Raw genomic sequence first — 22,105 nt, 5'->3', positions numbered from 1 at the left:
AAAATACTAAACATTAAACTAGAAAAATAAAATAAAACTAACTGTCATAGAAGAAAACCAAAGAAGTAGCCGTACTCTCTATACATTCAGCCCTCAGCCCTAGCACTAGCTTCAGCCTCAGCCTCCCTGAATTTTGCCCTAAAGAGCCCTTAAATAGTTCAAGGAATCCTATTACAAGTTGAATTCTCGTGTGGAGAAAATCCCAGATTTTTAGGCTTCACTTAACCGACTATTTTGGCCCATTTAACGTCAGAATTTGGACTTTTGGTAAACTACAAAGTTGTAGCCCTTTAAGTTATCGTTCCATCCCAACTTGAATCATCTCAATTGGACATCTGAACCGAAAGTTATGCCAAAAATACTAACTGATATGCAGTCTGGAATCCTAATCCGAATTGGACTTGGATTTGGCGCAAATTTCCTTTGATTCCTTACTCCAATTGGACTTAAATTTAATTGGGTTGGTCTTTTCTTGAATTCATGCCTGGCTGAATGTAAGTTGGCTTGATTCAATTGGCCTAGCCCCACTTTGCATGTAAAGCCCTTGTTACCTACAACACAAAGATATTATATAATTAGTCACAAAATAACATAAAAGTAAGGCTAAATATGTAGATATGTGAGTACTTTATTGTATATGTTTCATGCACATCAGCAGTGCATGGTTGTTGCTATTAGGCACCAGTCAGCTGAAATGGGCTCTTTCAGCCCAAATAATGTTTTGTAGCAATCAACGGTCGCAGAGCGAAAGACTTAGTTAGGGCAATAATAGGCAGTTTGCAATGTGAAGAGTTGGAGAAAGTTATCATTGGGTCAAACGAGGATAAATTTTTTCAGGTTGGGACCTAATTACCCCTAGCCAAGAAGGAGGAATTGCTGGTTTTCTTGAGGAGTAACTTAAATGTTTTCATATGGAGCGCATATGAGGCACTGGGCATAGATCCAGAATTTATATGCCACCATCTTAATGTGAACCCAGCTATCATACCGAAAAGGTAGCAACCTCGACACTCTTCCAAAGAACATGTCGAGGCAGTAAAAGAGGAGGTGAATAAGCTCAAACAAGCTGGAGCAATCAAAGAGGTTTTTTATCCCAAATGGTTGGCCAATACTATGGTTGTTAAGAAGAAGTCAGGAAAATGCAAGGTTTGTGTGGACTTCACCTTTTTAAACAAGGCCTACCCCAAAGATCCCTTTCTAGTCCCCCGAATCAATCAGACTGTCGACGCAACATTCGGCCATTCTTGGATGAGTTTTTTGGACGCCATCCAGGGCTATCACCAAATACAATTGGCATTGCCAGACCAAGAAAAGACTGCATTTCTAACCCCTACCGAGAATTATCACTATCAAGTGATGTCTTTCGGCCTGAAGAATGCTAAATCTACTTATCAGAGAATGGTAATGAGAATGTTTGAAGCCCAGCTAGGCTAGAATGTCGAGGCTTACGTAGACGACATGGTTGTAAAGAGCAAGCAGGTATCTGAACACTTAAGTGATTTGGAAGAAGTATTTTCAATACTTAGAAAACATAAGTTGCATCTCAACACTTCTAAATGTTCCTTCGGTCTGAGTTCAGGGAAATTTCTGGGGTACATGATCACTCATTGAAGGATTGAGGTTAACCCCGACCAAATTAGATCCATCCATAATCTACACCCACCTCAGAATCCAAAAGAGGTACAAAAGCTGACTAGGATGACCGTAGCCCTGAATAGGTTCATCTCTCAGTCGACTGATCGCTGCAGACCATTTTTTTAATTGCTTCATAAGTGGAAAGATTTCACGTAGACCAATAAATGTAACAAGGCCTTTGAAGAGTTGAAGAAATACTTGGCATATCTGCCCATCCTGTCCAGGCCTAAAAAGGAAGAGGTTTTGTACGCCTATATAGCCGTTACAGCCCATGCAATAAGCCTAGTCCTAGTTCGAACAAACATTGGGGTGCAGAAGCCTGTCTATTACATAAGTAAGTCCCTTCAAGAGGCAGAAACTCAGTACCTACCCCTTGAGAAAGCTATTCTGGCCATCATACATGCCACGAGAAAGCTCCCTTATTACTTCCAAGTGCATACAGTTGTGGTCGTCACCCAGCTCCCTTACAAGCACTACTTTGGAGGTCGGACTATATAGGAAGAATAACCAAGTGGGGAACTATGTTGGGAGCATTTAATATCAAATATTTACACCATACAGCTAGAAAAAGGTAGGTTTTGGCCAACCCAGTGGCAGCTTTCACTAAGGGGGTGGGAAAGTCTGAAGCCGAGGTGGAAAGGACTCCTGACGTAAAGGTTTCATTGATTTCCACATCCCATCCTCCATTCTAGGAACTCTATTTGGACAGGGTAGCTAACCAGAAGGGGTTTGGGATTGGAATCATTCTAGTATCTCTTGAACAAGTAACTATGGAGAAATCTCTAAGGCTTGGCTTTCCAGCCACGAATAATGAAGCGGAGTATGAAAAACATAAACTTTTGAATGTGCAAAAATCTATTTTTGGAAATAAAATGACCAAAGTAGCCCTCAGCCTGCGTACGTGGGTTGTGGCTTGCTTACGCGAGCTAAACCATGCATACGCAAGCACATTCCTGTGTATGCAGCTACATTCCTGCGTACGCAGCTAAGGTTTTAGAAGTATAAAAAATGCAAGTTTTCTACAATAATGGCTAAGGTTTAGAATGAATCTCACATCATTTGAGAGCCATTCCAAACCCCATTTTTTCAAATATAAAAAGCCTTACATAGTACATTATCAAAAGACACAAAAATCCCACAGGAAAAACCTAAGATTTACTAGAAAATAGTTGATCAAAATGGAGTTTTTCACAAAACACTCTCAAGTCTCTTTTTATTTGATTAGGACCTTTTCTGGTCCCAATCCTTTGAGTTTAAGATTACTAATCATTATTTCATTGAATTGTGATAGATTTGACTGAGGGAAATGGTAAAAAATCAAGCCTAGGAGCTTTTGCTTTAAGGTATGCTTTAAAACTTTTCTTTTTTCTTTTCTGCCTTAATCTTTGTTTTAATCTATTTCTTTTGCTTAGTTTATGTTTGCACATGTTTGTTTAGGTTAGTTTTAGGTTTTCTTCATATCTTTAAGCATGATAGGTTGCTAGATTTTACGTTTTTGTTTTCTGCTCTATTTCTATGTTGATTAGGGTTTTCGGGTAAGGATCTGCATACGCATGATCTAGCCCGCGCACGTAGGCTGAACTCATGCGTACACAGACCTGTTCTAGCATGTGTGATACCGTTACCTAGAAAATCCTAATTCTTTTTTTGTTTTGTTCTGCCTTCACATGTTTGTCTGCATAGCCTCTTTTCACATGTTTTAACCCCATAAAATGTTTGCTTACCTTTTTTATTTTTAACATGTTGGTTGTTATCACATGTTTAGATTAGGGTTTAGGATAGAGTTTTCTTAGTTTTAATACTATGCCATTCATTCACATGTTCATGCATTGATGCCATAAGTGCTGTGTTGCTAAGAGGTAAGTAAAGGGTAAGTCATGCATTAGCAATGTTTATGGATTTGTGTTACGGTTTTTAGATGTATGATTAGGATTTTCTGCTCTATTTCTATGTTGATTAGGGTTTCCGGGTAAGGATCTGTGTACGCATGATCTAGCCCGCGCACGTAGGCTGAACTCATGCGTACACAGACCTGTTCTAGCATGTGTGATACCGTTACCCAGAAAATCCTAATTCTTTTTTTGTTTTGTTCTGCCTTCACATGTTTGTCTGCATAGCCTCTTTTCACATGTTTTAACCCCATAAAATGTTTGCTTACCTTTTTTATTTTTAACATGTTGGTTGTTATCACATGTTTAGATTAGGGTTTAGGATAGGGTTTTCTTAGTTTTAATACTATGCCATTCATTCACATGTTCATGCATTGATGCCATAGGTGCTGTGTTGCTAAGAGGTAAGTAAAGGGTAAGTCATGCATTAGCAATGTTTATGGATTTGTGTTAGGGTTTTTAGATGTATGATTAGGGTTTCTAATATGTTAACATTTTGTTTTTGATATGTTTTATTTGATGATATGCTTGCTGCCATGTTTAAGTTGCTATTTTGTTTTAGATGAATGCTAGTGTTCTTTTTTATATGTTTGGCTCTCTTTTGTTTGGATAGATGGATAAGTATGTGTTTAGGGTTAAAGATGCCATGTTGTTTGCTAGATGCATGTTAGTGTGTGTGTGTGACTCTAGAATACAAGTATTTAAATGGTTTTTAATAGGGTTAAGATATTGGACACAATGATGGGAGGCTAACCTTAGGGTTGGGCGATCTTGGATGCCTAACACCATCCCAAGAGTGTACCTAAACTCCAAACCCAAAATCTGGTAGTAAGATCAAAGGTCCTTCCTTGAAAGGATGCTATATTCATGGTTCCTAGACCATATAACTAGGTGGCGACTCCATTTAATTTTCCTTTCCCTTACGCCCACAGTGGCCACTCTATTGGGGATGGTGAGTTTAATTCCCATGTGTCGTATGTCTTAACTTTAATAAAAATTGTTTCAATACTTGTTTTGCACAAACATCACTTGTTCTCTTAGTCCCTTGACCTTTGTTGGTGATAAGTGGGAAGATGGAAGGCTCCATTTGGGCCCAAATTTTTTGAAGTTCATCCCACCAACTCATAATCAGTGTCATCGCCTATAATGGGCCTTAAGTAAATTAAAGGTTTGCTACCAATCCACTATGGGGTCCACTTAGGCCCTCAATTAGAATCATAGCCCAACTAGTTGTGAGTGACCTATTTGTCTATCCTTTTAGCCTTAGGGAGCCTACCCACACTAGAGAGATCCTAGATCCTAAATCCTACCATGAAGGTTACCCTTTATATATCTCTTGTTTGTTCAACCATATATCATGTGTTCACCTAATCCCAAAGGACAAACAAAAGGTATGAAAATGGAATGGATGACCCTAAAGTTATGGTATACTCTAAGATGTTATGGGATAAAGGAAAAGAAGTTCTCACATATAAGAGACTTGTCCCTAAATCCAAAGTTGTAGCTTAACTTGAAAGGTTCATAAGACCGTGGCCTAATTGCTATCATAGTCCCAAGTGGAAAAAGCCCTTTCGAAAAAGAGGACTTTGGGCCTAAGGTGACAAATACGCTATGGACCTAACATCCAAGATCCTACAAAGCCAATATGAACTTCCCTAATCTTGGGCTTCCTTGTTGCATGCTTAGGCCCAAAATGATGAGATCTTCATGGACTTTGAGACGAATGCTACAAAATATTCTAGCTAGAGGGCAATTTCCAGAAAAAAGTGATGAAATAATGAATAAAGAATGAGAAGCCCAAAGGTGATGAATACATTGTAGGCCCAAGTTTGAGACAAAGGGTTGAAGATTCCTAAGTACATTCTAATGAAAGCTCATGAGAGTAAGGCGAAAGCTTTATTGTAAATGGACTAAAGCCAAATGGAACAAGGGGCAAAGATCCGTGAAAGGAAAGTGAGTGATATTGTAATTAGGCCTTCATTAAAATGAACTTAAGAATTTTCTAAGAACATCTAAAAATTAAAAGGAACCTTTTAATTAGAACTTGAACTTAATGGGGCTTCTTTTCAAACATCATTCCAATCCAAGTCCAATTGAAGGTGAGATATCCAAATTGAAGGCTTATCGAGAGGGACGGATGGACGCTACAAGCGAGAAGGTGAACATGCAAAAGATGCTCGAATGTGTTGAGGCATAAGCTGAGGTCCTCAAGAAGATAATAGGTCACCTTTCTGAAATTGAGAAAGAGGAAGCTAAGAAACGCAAGGCTGAGCATGAACTAAGTAGGCTGACACAAGAAGGCATCAATCACATGATGGAAAAAGGAAAGGTCCGCCTACCTCTACCCAACTTCAAGCCGCAGCTAAAGGATGTTCCAAGACCATGGACTTCCAAGAGGTTCCATGTCAATGACTTTTCCGAATCAGGAGACACGAGATCATAGGAGGCTCATGATTGGCCAGAATGGACCTCGACGGTAGGGACAACCCAAGTCACCCCGACTCGTTTCATACTCGAGCGCAACATAGACCCCTGTTTTGATGACGACCAATACCTAATAAGGAATGAAGAAGAAGGAGGAGATGACGAGATGATCAACTGCTGGAGTGGGGATGACAGCGACTGGTTCCTTAGCGAGACAAGAAGAGACTTCCCCAATGAGGGCAAAGATCTATATGACATGACCGAAGCTATGCACATGTGGGAACCCTTGAAGAAAGAAGACGGGCTAAAAAAACAAAAAAAAAAAAAGGAACAGCAAGCCTTAAGAAAGAAAGAAGAAAGAATTCATCATACCTACTATAGGGCCCATTAATAATTGGACTTGGGTTGGGTTTCTTGAGTACATGGGGAAAGAGTCTTGTAATGCAAGTTCCAATGTACTTTTCAATAAGATGAATTCTGGTTTGGCTTACTTTGATGTGTCCTATAACATTGAAACTCTACACTTAAATGATTCAAATGAATTTGAAAATGAAATTAATAAACAATTGGAAAACAATATTGAACCTATGAAACCAACTCTTGAAACTATTAATTTGGGCAATGATGAGAATCCACGCTTAATCAAAATTGGCTCAACTCTAAATGAAAAAGAAAAGAAAGATCTTCAAGAACTCCTCACGGAATTTCAAGAGATGTTTGCATGGTCCTATGAAGATATGCCTAGAATTGATCCTGAGATAGCTCAACATCACATTGATACTCATGACCATGTGATATTTGTCAAGTGAAAATTGGGAAGAATGAGGACCGAATGGCTCTTAAAAATCAAAGAGAAAGTCACCAAGCAACTAAAGGTAGGGTTCATCAAACGCGTGAACCAAGCTGAGTGGATAGCCAATGTTGTGCCTATACCTAAGAATGATGGAAAGGTAAGGATGTGTATGGATTTTAGAGACTTGAATAAGGCATACCTTAAGGATGACTTCCCCCTCCCCCACATTGATGTATTAGTGGATAACACGGCAGAAAGTGTCTTGATGTCTTTCATGGATGGTTTTTTGAGATACAACCAAATCAAGATGGCTCCTAAAGATATGACCAAAACCACTTTCACTACCGAATGGGGAATTTATTGTTACATGGTAATTCCGTTTGGCCTCAAGAATGCTAGGGCAACTTATCAAAGGATGGCTATGGCCTTGCTACATGATATGATGCATAATGAGGTAGAGGTGTATGTTGATGATATGATAATGAAATCCAAGGATAGGGAGAACTACACCACGAACTTTAGGAAGTTCTTCAAAAGGATAAAAGAATACAAATTGAGATTGAACCCACAAAAGTGCACCTTTGGAGTAACCGCTAGAAAGTTGTTAGGGTTCTTAGTGAGTGATAGAGGAATAGAAGTTGACCCATCCAAGATCAAAGCCATATTGGAGATGCCTCCACCCAAAAGTGAGAAAGAGATTAGGTGTTTCTTGGGTCAACTACAATACATTAGTCGATTCATTACCAAGCTCACCTCCACTAGTGAGCCCATCTTTAAGCTCCTAAGGAAGAATGAACCACACACATGGAACAATGAGTGCCAAAAAGCCTTTGAACTCATCAAGCAATATCTCCTCCACCCACCTATTTTAGTACCTCCACCCACCTATTTTAGTACCTCCACAACATGGGAAACCTTTACTCCTACAACTTTCCATCATAGAGAATGCGGTTGGAAGTATGCTTGCACAAAAAGATGGTGAGAAGAATGAGAGGGCAATATATTACTTAAGCACAAGATTCCATGATTACGAGACTAGGTACACTCCCATAGAAAAGTCATGCTTTGCACTTGTTTTGGCCGTACAGAAGTTGAGGCACATCATTTTACCCTTTCAAATATGGGTGGTAGCAAGAATGGACCCATTGAAGTGCCTTTTTGAGAAGCCCGCTTTGAATGGAAGATTGTCAAGATGGTTGATCTTATTGGCAAAATTTGATTTGAAGTACATGGCTAGGAAAACTATTAAGGGAAGTGTCATGTCAGATTTTTATGCCGAGAATCGTACAGAAGGGGAGGACGGTAAAGAGGATTTTCCGGATGAGAATATTTTGGATGTTGATCTAGGGACATGGAAGATGTACTTTGACGGAGCTGCAAACCAATATGGAAATGGGATAGGAATATTTTTGATCACTCCTGAGGGATCTCACATACCTTTGGCAATTAAATTGAACTTTGAAGTGACTAATAACATGGCCGAATATAAAGCTTGCATCACTGGAATGGAAGCCCTTCAAGATTTAAGGGTGAAAGAAGCCAAAGTTTTCGAGAATTCAACTTTGGTTATTGCTCAAGCACAGAAGTTATGGAAAGTGAAGGAAGAATATTTGAAGCCTTATCAACAATACTTGGAAGACTTGAACAAGACCTTTGATAAGATTAAGTACACAATCATCCCTAGAGCTCAAAATCAGTTTGCAGATGCCCTAGCTACTTTAGCCTCCATGGTTGAAATACCTAAGGGAGTATGGACAGGACCCTTGGAAATTGAACAAAGTTGTGAGGAAGTGCACAAAAGGAAGTCTGAAGCTTCAATAATGGCCGTAAAGGAAGAGGAAGCTCCATGAGAATATGACATCATGAAGTTCTTGGAACTAAGAGCATATTCGGATGGTGCTAACAAGAGAGAACGTCGTTCCATTAGGATGATGGCAACCCAATACATCCTATGTGGGGGACAACTCTATAGAAGGTCCTATGACAATGTACACCTTCGTTGCTTGAAGAGAGAAGGGGCTGAAAGGGTAATGGAAGAGGTTAATCAAGGAATTTGTGGCCCTCACATGAATGGAAGGATGTTAGCCAAGAAGATCCTAAGGATGGGGTACTACTAGAGTACAATGGAGACCGACTATGTGAAAAGTTGCAATGATTGTCAGACACACACCAACTTGAACCATGTACCACCTAGTGAATTGTAAAGCATGACTTCTCCATGGCCTTTCTCAGGTTGGGGCATAGATGTGATTGGAAAAATGGCACCTAAGGCTTCAAACAGGCATAAGTACATTTTAGTGGCAATTGACTACTTCACTAAGTGGGTGGAAGCAACCTCCTACTCCATGTTGAAGGCTAAGCATGTGGCTCGATTTTTAGAAAACAACATCATATATCGGTTTGGGGTACCCCAAGAGATCATTTCCGATAATGGTTCCCACTTTGAAGGCGAAGTCTGAAGGGTCATGGAAGAATATAGCATTGAGCATCACAAGTCTTCACCATACTGACCATAAGCTAATGGGGCCGTAGAAGCAGCCAATAAGAATGTGAAGAATATCCTAGCCAAGATGGAAGTGACATAAAAATATTGGGCTGAGAAGCTTCCTTTTGCCCTATGGGGTTATAGAACTTCTATCCGAGCATTAACGGGGGCAACACCTTGCTCTCTGGTCTGTGGTAGTGAGGCAATGCTTCCTATTGAGGTGGAGATACAATCTTTGAGGGTATTGATAGAGACTAAGGTCCTAAAAGAGGATTGGGCTAAAGCGAGATATGAACAATTGGCTTTGATAGATGAGAAGAGAGCTAGGGCACAATACCATGCACAAGGGTACAAAAAAAGGATTGTTAAGGCATTCAACAAGAGAGTGAAACCAAGAAACCTTAAAGAAGGGGACTTGGTCCTGAAGGTGCTTAGAGATGAGACTTTTGATCCAAGAGGAAAAATGAAACCAAGGTGGTCTGGGCCTTTTATCATTAAGAAGATCATGTCGGGAGGTGCTACATGAATCACATATTTGGATGGGGAAGAGATGCTTCACCCTATTAACATAGATAGACTCCAGAAATACCACATCTAAATAAATAAATAAAAGAAAAAAGCCTACTAGTTTGAAGACCCAAAAAGGTGGCCTAGACAAAAATTAAGACAAAAGAACCCCGCTAAATTGAAAACCCGAAAGGGCAATCTAGGCAAAAGTTAAGGGAAAAGACCATGGGCATGGCAAAAATTCCTCAAAGGATGTCATGAGCAAAAATTACATGGGAAAGGAAAAAGAAAAGAAAAGAAAAAAATGACTAAAGAAGATAACAATAAGCAAAGATAATAAAAAGGGAAATTCTCTCATTGCTTAAATTAAAAGATAACAAGTTTGCTTTCGTAAGGGATTTGGAACATCCAATCCTTTATTAAATTCAAAAACAAAAACAGGAGAATCATAAAAAGTGCAGAAAATTAAAACATAGGGCATATCAAGGCGGTCACTTAGTCCTTCTTATCTTCTTGCTAGTCTTCATGTGAGCCTTATCATCCTTCAAAATCACCTTCATGTCATCCTTCAACCATTGCTTGTAGCTTGCAGTAGGGTAGATGTATTTAGGAGGAACAATGTCTTTCGTCACCCTACGGCGTGGCCAAGCTTCACTAATCCTGCCCAAGATCCTATTTGTGAACAACGCGGTGTGGAAGGCACCCTCATCATCAGGAGCTCCTTGGCGCTCTCCAAATTGCCTTGAGATACGACAAGTGGAGTAGTAAGAGCAACAACAAAGCCCAACTAGAGTCACACAATGGTCCTTGCAGCAACTATGAACCATGCTTGAGATATGAAAGATGATATAAGGTACCTTGATGCGTTAAAAACAGAAAGGCAATCTATGCAAAATTAGAGGAATCCCACTAGGTTGAGAACTTAGGTAAAAGTTAAGGATCATACCTGAAGAAGAATAAGAGGATTCTCGCAAAGAAATTCGCTTCCTTCCTTTGAAAGGCGTCCAAGCCATTGAGGGTTTCCACCAAGAACAAGCCCACTGGATTACCTCTCTTTAGCTCATAAGCCACACAATGTGACTATTAAACCAAGAAATATCTTGCAAGGGCACATAAGCAAAAGGCACGAAGGTAGTATGATTATGGCCTTTCACCCTCAGGGAGGCCTAAATTGGAAAAGTAATCAAAGACCAGCCTAAGGTTGAGTTTGCCAAAAACACACCACCTATTGGCTCTGGTTTTAGGGACACCCAACACCACTCACAGCAAGGAAGGAAGATCCTTACCCATGGTAGGAAAGATAAGATCATCAATCTCCAGTTCACCCAGGATAGCAGCAAATTCCTCAATAGTGGGGCATAATTCTATTCCGTTGAAATGGAATACATGCCGAGGAGGAACCCAATAGTTAGTAGCAGCATGAAGAAGAGACTCATCCACCCTAATTTGATGGTAAGGGAAGACACAAGAAAGGCCATAAGGAGCAAAAAAATCCTTGAAATCGGGACCAAGCTTCCTAATCCAAGTGGAGACATTGAGGGAAGAGTTTGCTACCATTGGGAGACCTCAAAGGATTGTTCTCTAAGTTGGAAATACGTTGGTGAGGGTTTTGGACCCAAACGGCTACTTTTATACCTAAGTAAGTTGGCTAGGGTTTTTTTGATTCGCGGCCCACGTGCGCAGAGTTAACCCTGCGTACGTAAAGTCAAAGCTACGTACGCAGGCTCACCTCCACGTACGCATGGCGCTTGGCAGAAGCCCATGTTCCCCTATTTTAAGCAGAGCTTCTCCACTCCCAAGCATTCCTAGGGTTCCTATGACCTAAAGAATCATTCAAGACATGTTCCAAGCATAAGGTTGCAAGCATTAAAGAAGCAAAGTTGTATAGAAACATACAATTTATCATTATACTTGTAAATTAAGTGCTGAGCTCCAATCAAAAACATAAATGTAAAAAGATGTTCTTAATACAATCCTTTGTCTCAAACCAAACCCCAAATGTTTGCTAAAGGGAATAAAGAAAAATATTAAAAGCAAAAGAGAAAAAGAAAAAGCTGTGTGTATAGGCTGTGACTGCATGTAATCAATGATGCCACCTCTTCCTTGGTTGGTAGCTAGGAGTTGCCTCCAGGCCCTCCTCCTTGCCACCACCATCATCATCACCACTGCTCGGGGTGGGCCGCTCCTCCAAGACCATACAAATCCCTCGAGTAGTTGGTCACCTCCAACTTAAGGTTCCCAGCTAGCCATACCAATTCCTCATGCTCTTGGATAGTGGGCTGCAGTTTGAAGATAGAAGGGTTAGTGAATGAAACAAGAAAAGAAATGGCAAAAACAAAGAACAAAAGGAAGAAAGAACTCACCGCTCGAGTGCTGGGAGGGAAGGGATAGCCCATGACATTAGGATTACGGGGCACGACGCACTCTCGAGCAAAGCCATCCGAGCCATAAGCATAGACTGTCCAAGGGATGTATGGAGGATCAATGGGCTCACCAACAGCAGGTCCCCCCTATTACAATTCCCTGTATCAGTAGTCATGACAAGCAAAGAAAAAGAAAGAAGAAGAAAAAGAGTTTCAGCATATACCTGGGTAGTGAGAGAAGGCACGAGACGAGTGATGTTGAACTCATCATATTCCAATCCCTCAAGAAGCCACTCGGCGTAGGAAATACCACTCCCCCACAAGTTGTACGCTGCATCAATCATGGAGTGTAGGGCAAGTATGAACTCAGAAGGGTCCCTCGGAATCTGTGGGTCATCCATACCCACCAACTAGCACCTCACCCTCTCCGCCAAATATAGCGCCCTCAAGCCCGCTCCTTCAAAAGGTCAGGTGATCTCTAAAGCAATGAGAGCAACAGTCTCCAAGACTCGAGAAGCAAGAAGGGGCTAGCCGGCCCATGGGGTCCAGTTAACCTATAATAACATGAGGTTAGGAGAAGGATATCCTAAGAAGAATGCATTAAGAAGCGTGAAAGACTAGAAATAATTAACTTACCTCATCGGAAGTCAACCCAGCAAGGTGGGCCCTCACTCAAGGAAAATCCTTCAAAACTAGGTCGGTGCCCGGAGTTATGAGGCCATAACTAACAACCCACCATTGCAAAAAAGAAACACAAGTCACAGGTTAGATGATAGATGACGAGATGCAAGATGACAATTTGCAAGATGATATATACAAGAGGACAATTTTCAAGATAGTACAGTTTGCAAGACTACAAGCTACAAGTGGAAGTGTTAAGAGTAAAAAGAGAACTGACCTCAAGGAGCTTCCAAGGCCCCACAAGCTGCCGCAAAGTGCCCCAGTTGAGAGTGTTGAGGGTGGAGTAAAGATAAGCAAGACATGCTTACCCCCAGTTGGCCCTTTGTGTCTCCCCAAAATCCTGGAAGAGGATTAGCCACCTTATAGACACCGTTTGCCCACCATTGGCAAAGAGGTAGTCCCCGTTCAAATGGAGAAGGAAAGCCTTAGCCATACAAACACATTCCTCCGTGGTCCTTTGTGAGAGGAACATGTAATCTAACACCAAGTCAAAGTAGTGGATGGTCTCAATGAAGTACTTCCTCCCTAACATGTCGATGCCCAGCTGCACGCCTGACACGTCATCCAAACTAATGATGGCCCCCTCGAAACTAAGGTTGGTCATGCGGAAGAAGTCATAGGGAGTCACCAGCATCTCCCACTCGAATAAATGAAAGGTGTGGGTAGTGTCCCACCACCTTTCAATGAGGCACTGCACCAAGGTAGCACTCGCAAACTTCTCTGGAAGAAGACCAATGATAGGCTCAAAGCCCACCTTCTGTACATAGCCTCTAGTTTTGGTGCTTCCCCTACTAGCATAAGGGGATGATAACTACCAAAAAAAAAAAGAGCGATGTCATTAGATTCATGATTCAAGTGAAATTCAAAGAAAATGGTATCGTGATGCATAAGTGAAGGTAAAAAGAATGATGCAATGATATTCAAATGTAAAAATGACAAAAAAAAAAAAAGGATGTTAGAATTGCATATAGAGGTGAAACGGTTGAAAAAGAAGTAAAAAATGGGCAGAGCAAAGCTTCTGCCAAGCGTCTCATGTACGCAGGTCAAAGTCCACGCATGCAGACAAGACCTCGCATATGCAGGTTCATTCCCACATACGCATAACCTAAAGAACATACCTACGTACTCATGAATGCAAGCTGCGTATGCAAGCTTGAGGCCACGCACATAAGAACATAGACAGAAGTAGTTCTTCGACATTTTCAAGGAGACACCATCCAAAATCAATCCTAGACATGTTCCTACCCCTCTTAAGACATCAGGTTTTCATCTAAACCCATCCCACAGCAAAACCCAAGCATTTAGATAACCAAAAACACATTCAAACCAAAGATCAGAGAGGAACTTGAAAATGAGAAAAAAAAAATGAAAAACTTACAGATTCACCCATGAGAATGTGGTTCTCTGGCCGATATGTCAATGGTGGAGGCTCCACCAACCTCGTGGCTCCGCTCCAACCAGTGAGATGGAAGGCATCAACAGATAGGACGTAGGAGGATTTCTTGGCCTTGGGTGCCATTGGAGAAGATGATGGGAGAAAGGGAGAGAGTGCGAAACTAAGAAAATTTGAGAGGATGAGGGAGTCAAGAAGTGAAGAAAAGAAGGGATGAAGGGAGATTTTTGTTAAAAGAAAAGAGAGAGGAGTTACGAAGAATGTGAAGAGGTAGGGGAGATGAAGAGAACGAAGAAGAAAAGAAGAAAAGAAACGGTTGGTAACCATTGGAGAAAATGAAAAGGTGGGAACACACTTGATGACTAAACTACATGTAGTTTAGCCTTCAACGTTTCAAGCATCTCAAGCAAAGTATTCCCAGTGAAGGAAGCAGAAGATTCTTCCCAAATGTATCAAGTATTATCCTCATAAAAGGAAGCAGAAGACTCTTCCTCAATAGTTCAAGCACATCAAGCATCATATCTATGGAAAAGGAAGAAGATTCATCCCCAATGGACCCAAGTACACCAAAGCAAATTCTCAGTAAAGAAGCAAAAGATTCTTCCCCAATAAGTATCATACATAAAAAAATCCCCAGCGAAGAAACAAAAGATTCTCCCTCAAAATTCTTAGTGAACCATATGAGAAGTAGAAGATTCTTCCCTAGTGGATCACACATCTACACTACTCCTCAATGAGTCCATCCATATTACTCCTCAACGAGTTTTCTCATCTCCAAACAAGTCGTGAGAGGCAGAAGATTCCTCCCCATGCAAATTCACTCCTCAGCAAGTTCTTCACCATCCTTAGTGAATCCTACTCGTTCACATATCCTCCAGGAATTGAACATGCAGGCACACTAGAAAAAAGGTAGAGATAGTAATAGAGAAAGAGGCCAAAGCCAACCTGAGGCAAGAGCCTCACCAGAAAAGGTAGAGAAAGAAGTGAAGAAGACAAGAGGAACAAGTCACCCGAAGAAGTTTGAGACAAGAACCCTGGATGGACACCACAGAGACTATATCCTTTTGTTGTTTGTTGGGTTAGCTCGTAAGAGCACCCTTGTTTGTTTTCTTTTTTCTTTTTAGTTACTCTAGGATAGTGAGTCACTCACCGTTTATTTGCAAATGGAAAAACAAGTTCTAGGATAGTGAACCTGTCGTTTCTCATTTCCCGAGCAACAAAGGTGGGACTTCGAACATACGAATCCCACACAGCTCTTTGAAGTTGCACCTCGCCCCATGTATGTATGATGTGTATCGTGTGTGTGGGTTGGGCCCAAGCCATACGTCGAAGCAAAATTTTTTATCTCTTATTCTATTTATTTCGTTAGCGAAGCTCACGAATCAAAAGAGGAGCATCTATAGAAACCGCATTTTGTACCCCTTACAACTTAGGCCCCGTTTTCTCGATGATGCTCGAACTCTAAGACCCAAGCCCAGTTTAGAGCCCAATCAAATATTAAGTTGACTTGAGGAGTGTTAAAATGGAAAACATAATCTTTTGAATGAGCAAAAAATTTATTTTTGGAAAAAAATGACCAAAAAAGCCCTTAGCCTACGTACATGGGTCACAACTTGCGTACGCGAGCCAAAGCATGCATACGTAGGCATATTCCTGTGTACGCAGCTAGGGTTTTAGAAGTATAAGAAATGCAAGATATCTGTAATAGTGTCTGAGGTTTGGAATGAATCTCACATTGTCTGGGAACTGTTCCAAAGCCCATTTTTTCAACTATAAAAAGCCTTACATGGTACATTTTCAAAGGACACGAAAATCCCACGAGAAAAACCTAAGATTCACTAGAAAATAGTGGGTCAAAATGGAGTTTTTCATAAAACACGCTCAAGTTGGGACCTTTTCTGGTTCCAATCCTTTGAGTTTAAAATTACTAATCATTATTTCATTGAATTGTGATAGATTTGACTGAGGGGAACAGAAAAAAATAAAGCGTAGGAGCTTTTTCTTTAAGGTATGCTTTAAAACTTTCCTTTTTCTTTTTTGCCTTAATCTTTGTTTTAATCTTTCTCTTTTGCTTAGTTTATGTTTACACATATTTGTTTAGGTTAGTTTTAGGTTTTCTTCATATTTTTAAGCATGATAGGTTGCTAGATTTTACATTTTTGGTTTCTGCTCTATTTCAATGTTGATTAGGGTTTCTAATATGTTAACATTTTGTTTTTGATATGTTTTGTTTAATGATATGCTTGCTGCCATGTTTAAGTTGCTGTTTTGTTTTAGATGAATGCTAGGGTTCTCTTTTATATGTTTGGCTCTCTTTTGTTTAGATAGATGGATAACTATGTGTTTAGGGTTAAAGATGCCATGTTGTTTGCTAGATGCATGTTAGTGTGTGTGTATGTGTGAGTCTAGAATATAAGTATTTAAAAGGTTTTTAATAGGGTTAAGATATAGGACACAATGTTGGGAGGTCAACCTTAGGGTTGGGCGATCTTAGATGCCTAACACCTTTCCAAGAGCGTACCTAAACTCCGAACCCAAACTCTGGTAGTAAGATCAAAGGTCTTTCCTCGAAAGGACGTTATATTCATGGTTCCTACATCATATAACTAGGTGGCGACTCCTTCCAATTTTCCCTTCCCTTGCGCCTACAGACGGGATACTGCCCAAGGACAAAACCGAGGCCGAGAAAGTTCGAAGAAAGGCACCGTGATATTGGCTCTTGGAAAAGCAGAAGCTATACAAATAGTCATACTCCGGGCCATATTTGCTTTATATCCATCCTGAAGCAGTGGAGGCACTATTGGAAGTACTTCACGAAGGAATTTGTGGTAGTCATATTGGAGGAAGGTCCCTATCACATAGAGCTCTCACCCAGGGATACTGGTGGCCCAGCATGCAAAAGTCCGCCCAAGAATATGTCAAGAAGTGTGACTAGTGCCAAAGGTATGCCCCAAACATCCATCAGCCAGGAGGAACCTTGAATCCTCTTTCCTATCCATGGCCTTTTTCATAATGGGGCTTATATATAGTTGATCCTTTCCCAAAGGCAACTGGAAACCGAAGATGGCTCCTCATAGGAACTTATTTTACTTCACAAAATGGGTCGAGACTGAACCTCTTTCCAACATCCGAGATCAAGATGTGAAGAAGTTTGTCTGAAGAAACATTGTCACCAAATTTGGAGTTCCACATACACTGATCTCAGACAATGGGCTTCAGTTTGATAGTCAAACTTTTTGAAGATTTAAGAATTGGTCATCAAAAATAGATATTCCACCCCTGCCTACCCTCAAGGTAATGGGCAAGCTGAAACCAACAACAAGGTCATAATGAATGGACTAAAGAAAAGATTAGACGAAGTAAAAGGAAGATAGGTGGACAAGTTACCACATGTGCTATGGACTTACCACACCACACCTAAAAGGTCAACAAGAGAGACCCCCTTTCAATGATGTATGGCTCTGAAGCAGTCATCCCTCTAGAGGCAAGATTCCCGACGTTGAGGACTAGCTAGTTTAATACCGATGAAAATGGGCGACTCCTCTCAGCTAGCCTAGATTTAGTCGAGGAAAGAAGGGAAGTTGTAACAATTCAAATGGCTCATTATCAGCAGAAGCTCAAACAAGGATATGACAGGGTTATCAAGACAAAAGTGTTTATGCCAGGGGACCTGGTCCTAAGAAAAGTCGTAGGAAAAACCAAGAATCCAACATGGGGAAAACTCAGGCCTAACTGGGAAGGACCCTATCACACAACCTTAGTGGCAGGAATAGGGGCCTATCATTTGGAAGACTTAGATGAAAATGTCGTCTCACGTCCTTGAAATGTAAATAACCTACGAAGACACTATTATTAATGAATGGTTGCGAAGTTATTCAATTTCCTCTCTTTGCTATCAAAATTCTACTTTTATCAATGTCTTTACATTACTTCTCTCGCTATAAATAAGTGTTAAATAGAACATTGGTCATGTTCGACTTCTCGGATCACATGCCTTGGGTAAATTAACTCTTATTAAAATTGGCTAAGTGTTAAACAGAACCTCGACCATGTTTGACTCCTTGGATCACATGCCTTGGGTAAATTAATTTTTATTAAAATTGGCTAAATGTTAAACAGAACCTCGGCTATGTTCGACTCCTTGGGTCACATGCCTTGGGTAAATTAACTCTTATTAAAAATGGCTAAGTGTTAAACAAAACCTCGGCCATGTTCGACTCCTCGGGTCACATGCCTTAGGTAAATTAACTTTTATTAAAATTGGCTAAGTGTTAAATAATATTCGATTCCTCGGGTCACATGTCTTGGATAAATTAACTCTTACAAAATTGACTAAGTTTTAAATAGAACCTCAGTCACATTCAACTCCTCGAGTCACATGTCTTGGGTAAATTAACTCTTATAAAATTAAACTAAGCGTTCAGTAGCACCTCAACCATGTGTGACCCTTTGGATCGCATGTCTCGAATAGGCTAACCCTTATTAAAATCAATTAAATATTCAATTGAATCTCAGAACATATACCTCGGATAAAGTATTGCAAAACAAAATAATAATAATAATAATAATAAAAGTATTGGATGGGGATAATATTCATGAGAAGTAAAATAGAGTTGCACATATAAAGTTACTGAAACAAAATTTTCTTTGATTAATAAATGGGGTACATAAGAGGATTACAAGGCATAACAGACAAAAGTAAAACTGGAAACAAAAGGGGGGAGAAGTGTCCTTTCTATGCAGTAGGCTTTGGATCAGCAGCATCACTTCCTTTCTCGCTCTCCACCATGGGCTGAGAGGTCGGAGTAGCGAAGCTCATCCCTTAAGTAGGAACCTTGGCTATTTCTCTCAAAGCTAAGGCAAAGATAACCTTATCCGAGTTCCTTAACCCCGGAAACATTCAAGGCCTCTGCCCAAACTTGGAGGCAATATCCTCGGCAAACAGTCGTGATCTGAGATTTCAAGATTGCCTCCATTTCTTTTTTACCCAGATCATATGCAGCCTGCTCTGCCTTCTCAATCTCTTCCTCTTTGCCCTCTAAATCTTTTTGTTGGATCTCGATCTTCTCTTAAGCAATAACCAGCTATTCCTCAGCCTTCTTAAGATGGAGTCGTTGGTCCTCGGCTTGTTTTTCTACCCTCGCCAAGGCTGCTTCGGCATTTTTTCTATCCCTCTCAGCCTCAGCTAGCTTGAGGAGGGATTCCTTTGTCTTCTTCTCAGAAACAACCTGGGCCTTAAAGACGGCAATGCAACATGCCTTTTCATCCTTAAGCTTAGAATGGGCATGGTCTACCCATTCTTCGGCAACATGAGCCTCTTGAACTGCCTGTACAAATAAAGAGGGACAATAAGTGAAGTTAAAAAATAAATAAAATAATATAAAAATGATAAAAGGGATGTAACTAAGAACATGAATACAAAAAATAACCATGGCAAGATCCCTCTTCAGAGTCAAAAACACCTCATGCTTCTTCAAGCTTCTGAGGTCGGCATGTCTTGGAGGAGGAGCATAGCCTGCTCGAGGGAGTTGGCCACATAGCCGACCTTCTCTTGCTAAAAATCCTTGATGGATGAATCAGCAGGCAGGGGGGCTCCATCTAGTACTAGAGGGGGCTCTTATGTGGTGGTTAGCTGCGAAGCCTTCGATAGGAACTTTCTTCTACTGCCCCCTAAGGACCTTAGACCCCTTAGGAGGCTCCTACTCCGTAGAAGGCTAGATCTCGCCTTCTTTAGAAACCTCCTTTCCAAACTTCTTGTCCTTTTTTCTCTTTTTCTCTCTAGGCTCAGCGGCAGAAGTCCGAGATGGGAGGGGGGTAGGAGGCCGAGGATTCATGGTTACCTCGGGAGTAGTGCTCCCAACATGAGACTCTAATAAAGCCAACAAGTTGGGGTCCTTTTTTGTAGCACCATGCCTTCAGGTACATATGTAATCTCTTGGTCGGTGCTTACTTAGACAGTGACTTGACGCTTTGAACTGGCTTTGGAAGACTCAGCAAGGTCGGGCTAGTCAAACACTCTAAAATCTTCCTTTAGATCGATAATCACAGGCTTCCGAGCAAGCTCTTGTGGCTCTTCGTTTGAAGGTATTACTGAGTAAGAAACCCAAGGATGGCTACATCAATCTTTGCTAAGTGAGGATCCTTGGCTTTGATCATATGCTTGGGGGACTGAAAGCTATTGGAGATCGGAGTGTACCCTAGAATAACATGGGCGGCACGAAGCTGATCGTCTTTGTGGAGGAAAATCTCAGACTTCAATATTCTATTAAGGTCCTCACAATTCACCAAGTTGAGATTGGGAGTAGTAAATTTTTTATCTACAGCAAAGTAAAGAAAAGGATGGTCGAAGGTTAGCTACGTTAAAATAATAAAAATAAAAATAAAGAAGATAGAAGAGGAAAAGAAAGAAGAGCACATGTTCCTATAGATAAGCAAATAAACAAAAAAAAAATGGAGAGAATGATACTCTATGAACTAAGAGTAAAATACTTTGCTCGGGCCTATAAACATCCCACCTGGCTTCCCATCTCGTGTAGGACAATGTAAACTATCATGTCATTCACCCAAGACAATCAAAAAGTCCTTGTCCATACCCTTATTGGATTCGGGAAGGCAGGAGATCATCTTAACCGAGGGTACCCTAGTCTTAAAGTAGTATCCCGTTTCCTTGCTATTTTGACAATTGTACATCTAGTTGACATTATGATGGGTCAGGTTAACTCCCATCTTACAATTTAACATGTCTACACTACCTTGTATTATAAAGACGTTCGAAGTGCACTAGGTTAGGCAAAGTCTATAAAAAATTAAAAAATCCCTCGTTACCTTGCCCAAGGGATTTGCATCCCACCTTCTATGAAGGCAATCATGGGGATAGCTACGACACTAGAAGGCCTCATAGTGTGTCATTCCCCTAAGTGGTAGTGCTCTATTTCTACCCCGGCAGGAATGTAATATTTAGCTTTAAAAGCCTCCCTCCCCTCAGGCGTATCGACTAAGATAGCAAATATACCTATCCTTTTTTTTTTTATAAAAAAAATAATAATAAAGATGAATATAAAAGAAATAGGGGGGGGGGACTCTAAGCTATGTGAAGGCTTAAGACACAAATATGGGAAATAGGGCACCTCAGATTGCTTCTTTGATGGTAAAAGAAGGATTAGTGAAATGGGGAAAAGCAATCCCCATCCCCTTTATACAGAGGTGAAAAATGAGCGGTAAAGTTCCCGCTCAAAATCCCAAAAAAACTACAGCCCTTGGATCTTCATCTCGTCGTAGAACGTGGGGAACATGATGTCGCCTATTGCATTTACTGTAGCATTGCAAATGCTAAAGTGTTAGGAACATGTACAAAGCAGATGAAAAGACACTCTCACATGGGAACACTCCCAACACATGTGACACCACCTAGGTCTTGTCAAAACCCCACTCTCTAGGACAATTGTAGGAGTGGAATTTTGAAAGGTTATTGTGGGAGGGCAGGATCCGAACGCAGAATAGAACACATGGGCCCAATCTAGGGATGGAAAAAGGCTCATTCATATACCAGTCTAGGCTAAACACGTGGATAAGAATCCGAGGAGGGAAGACGTAGAGGCCTATCATCTGAGAAGCTCAAAAAGCAAGCACTCCTCGAGATTTTTTTAGCAAGCCACTTGCACCAAAGGACAGGATACCAAGGAAGACCATAGAGACGTGCAAGTAAAGAAGAGAGAAAATATCTAGGTAAAGTAGCCATCACCTCCACATTCAATGCACTGTACTAACTCAACCGGTCGCATTAATGAAGGAATGACCCCTGAACAGTAATCTCGCAGCTCATAGCACACTCTACCACCTCCAGTAGAGCCCTGATGGGACAAGCGTCTAAACTAATGCCTTGAACTGTACAGGTGGAGGGCTCAAATGCAATAGGAGGGACTATATAAAGGAAAG

At 40.8% G+C, this 22,105-nt stretch overlaps 1 protein-coding gene across 1 annotated transcript; it reads left to right on the top strand.

Moving 5' to 3' along the window:
- Positions 1–7,877: 7,877 nt before the first annotated feature.
- Positions 7,878–8,591, top strand: LOC115951633. The gene has a single exon (XM_031068802.1). The coding sequence runs from the start codon at positions 7,878–7,880 to the stop codon at positions 8,589–8,591; it is 714 nt and encodes a 237-aa protein (XP_030924662.1).
- Positions 8,592–22,105: the final 13,514 nt, after the last annotated feature.

Source organism: Quercus lobata, chromosome 1 (assembly GCF_001633185.2).
Source record: "Quercus lobata isolate SW786 chromosome 1, ValleyOak3.0 Primary Assembly, whole genome shotgun sequence".
NCBI lineage: Eukaryota > Viridiplantae > Streptophyta > Magnoliopsida > Fagales > Fagaceae > Quercus > Quercus lobata.
This window is presented reverse-complemented; position numbering and strand designations above follow the sequence as displayed.

What these genes read in the sequence shown, in the direction of transcription:
- LOC115951633 (XM_031068802.1), top strand. Translation starts at nt 7,878, where the DNA reads ATGGACCCATTGAAGTGCCTTTTTGAGAAGCCCGCTTTGAATGGAAGA.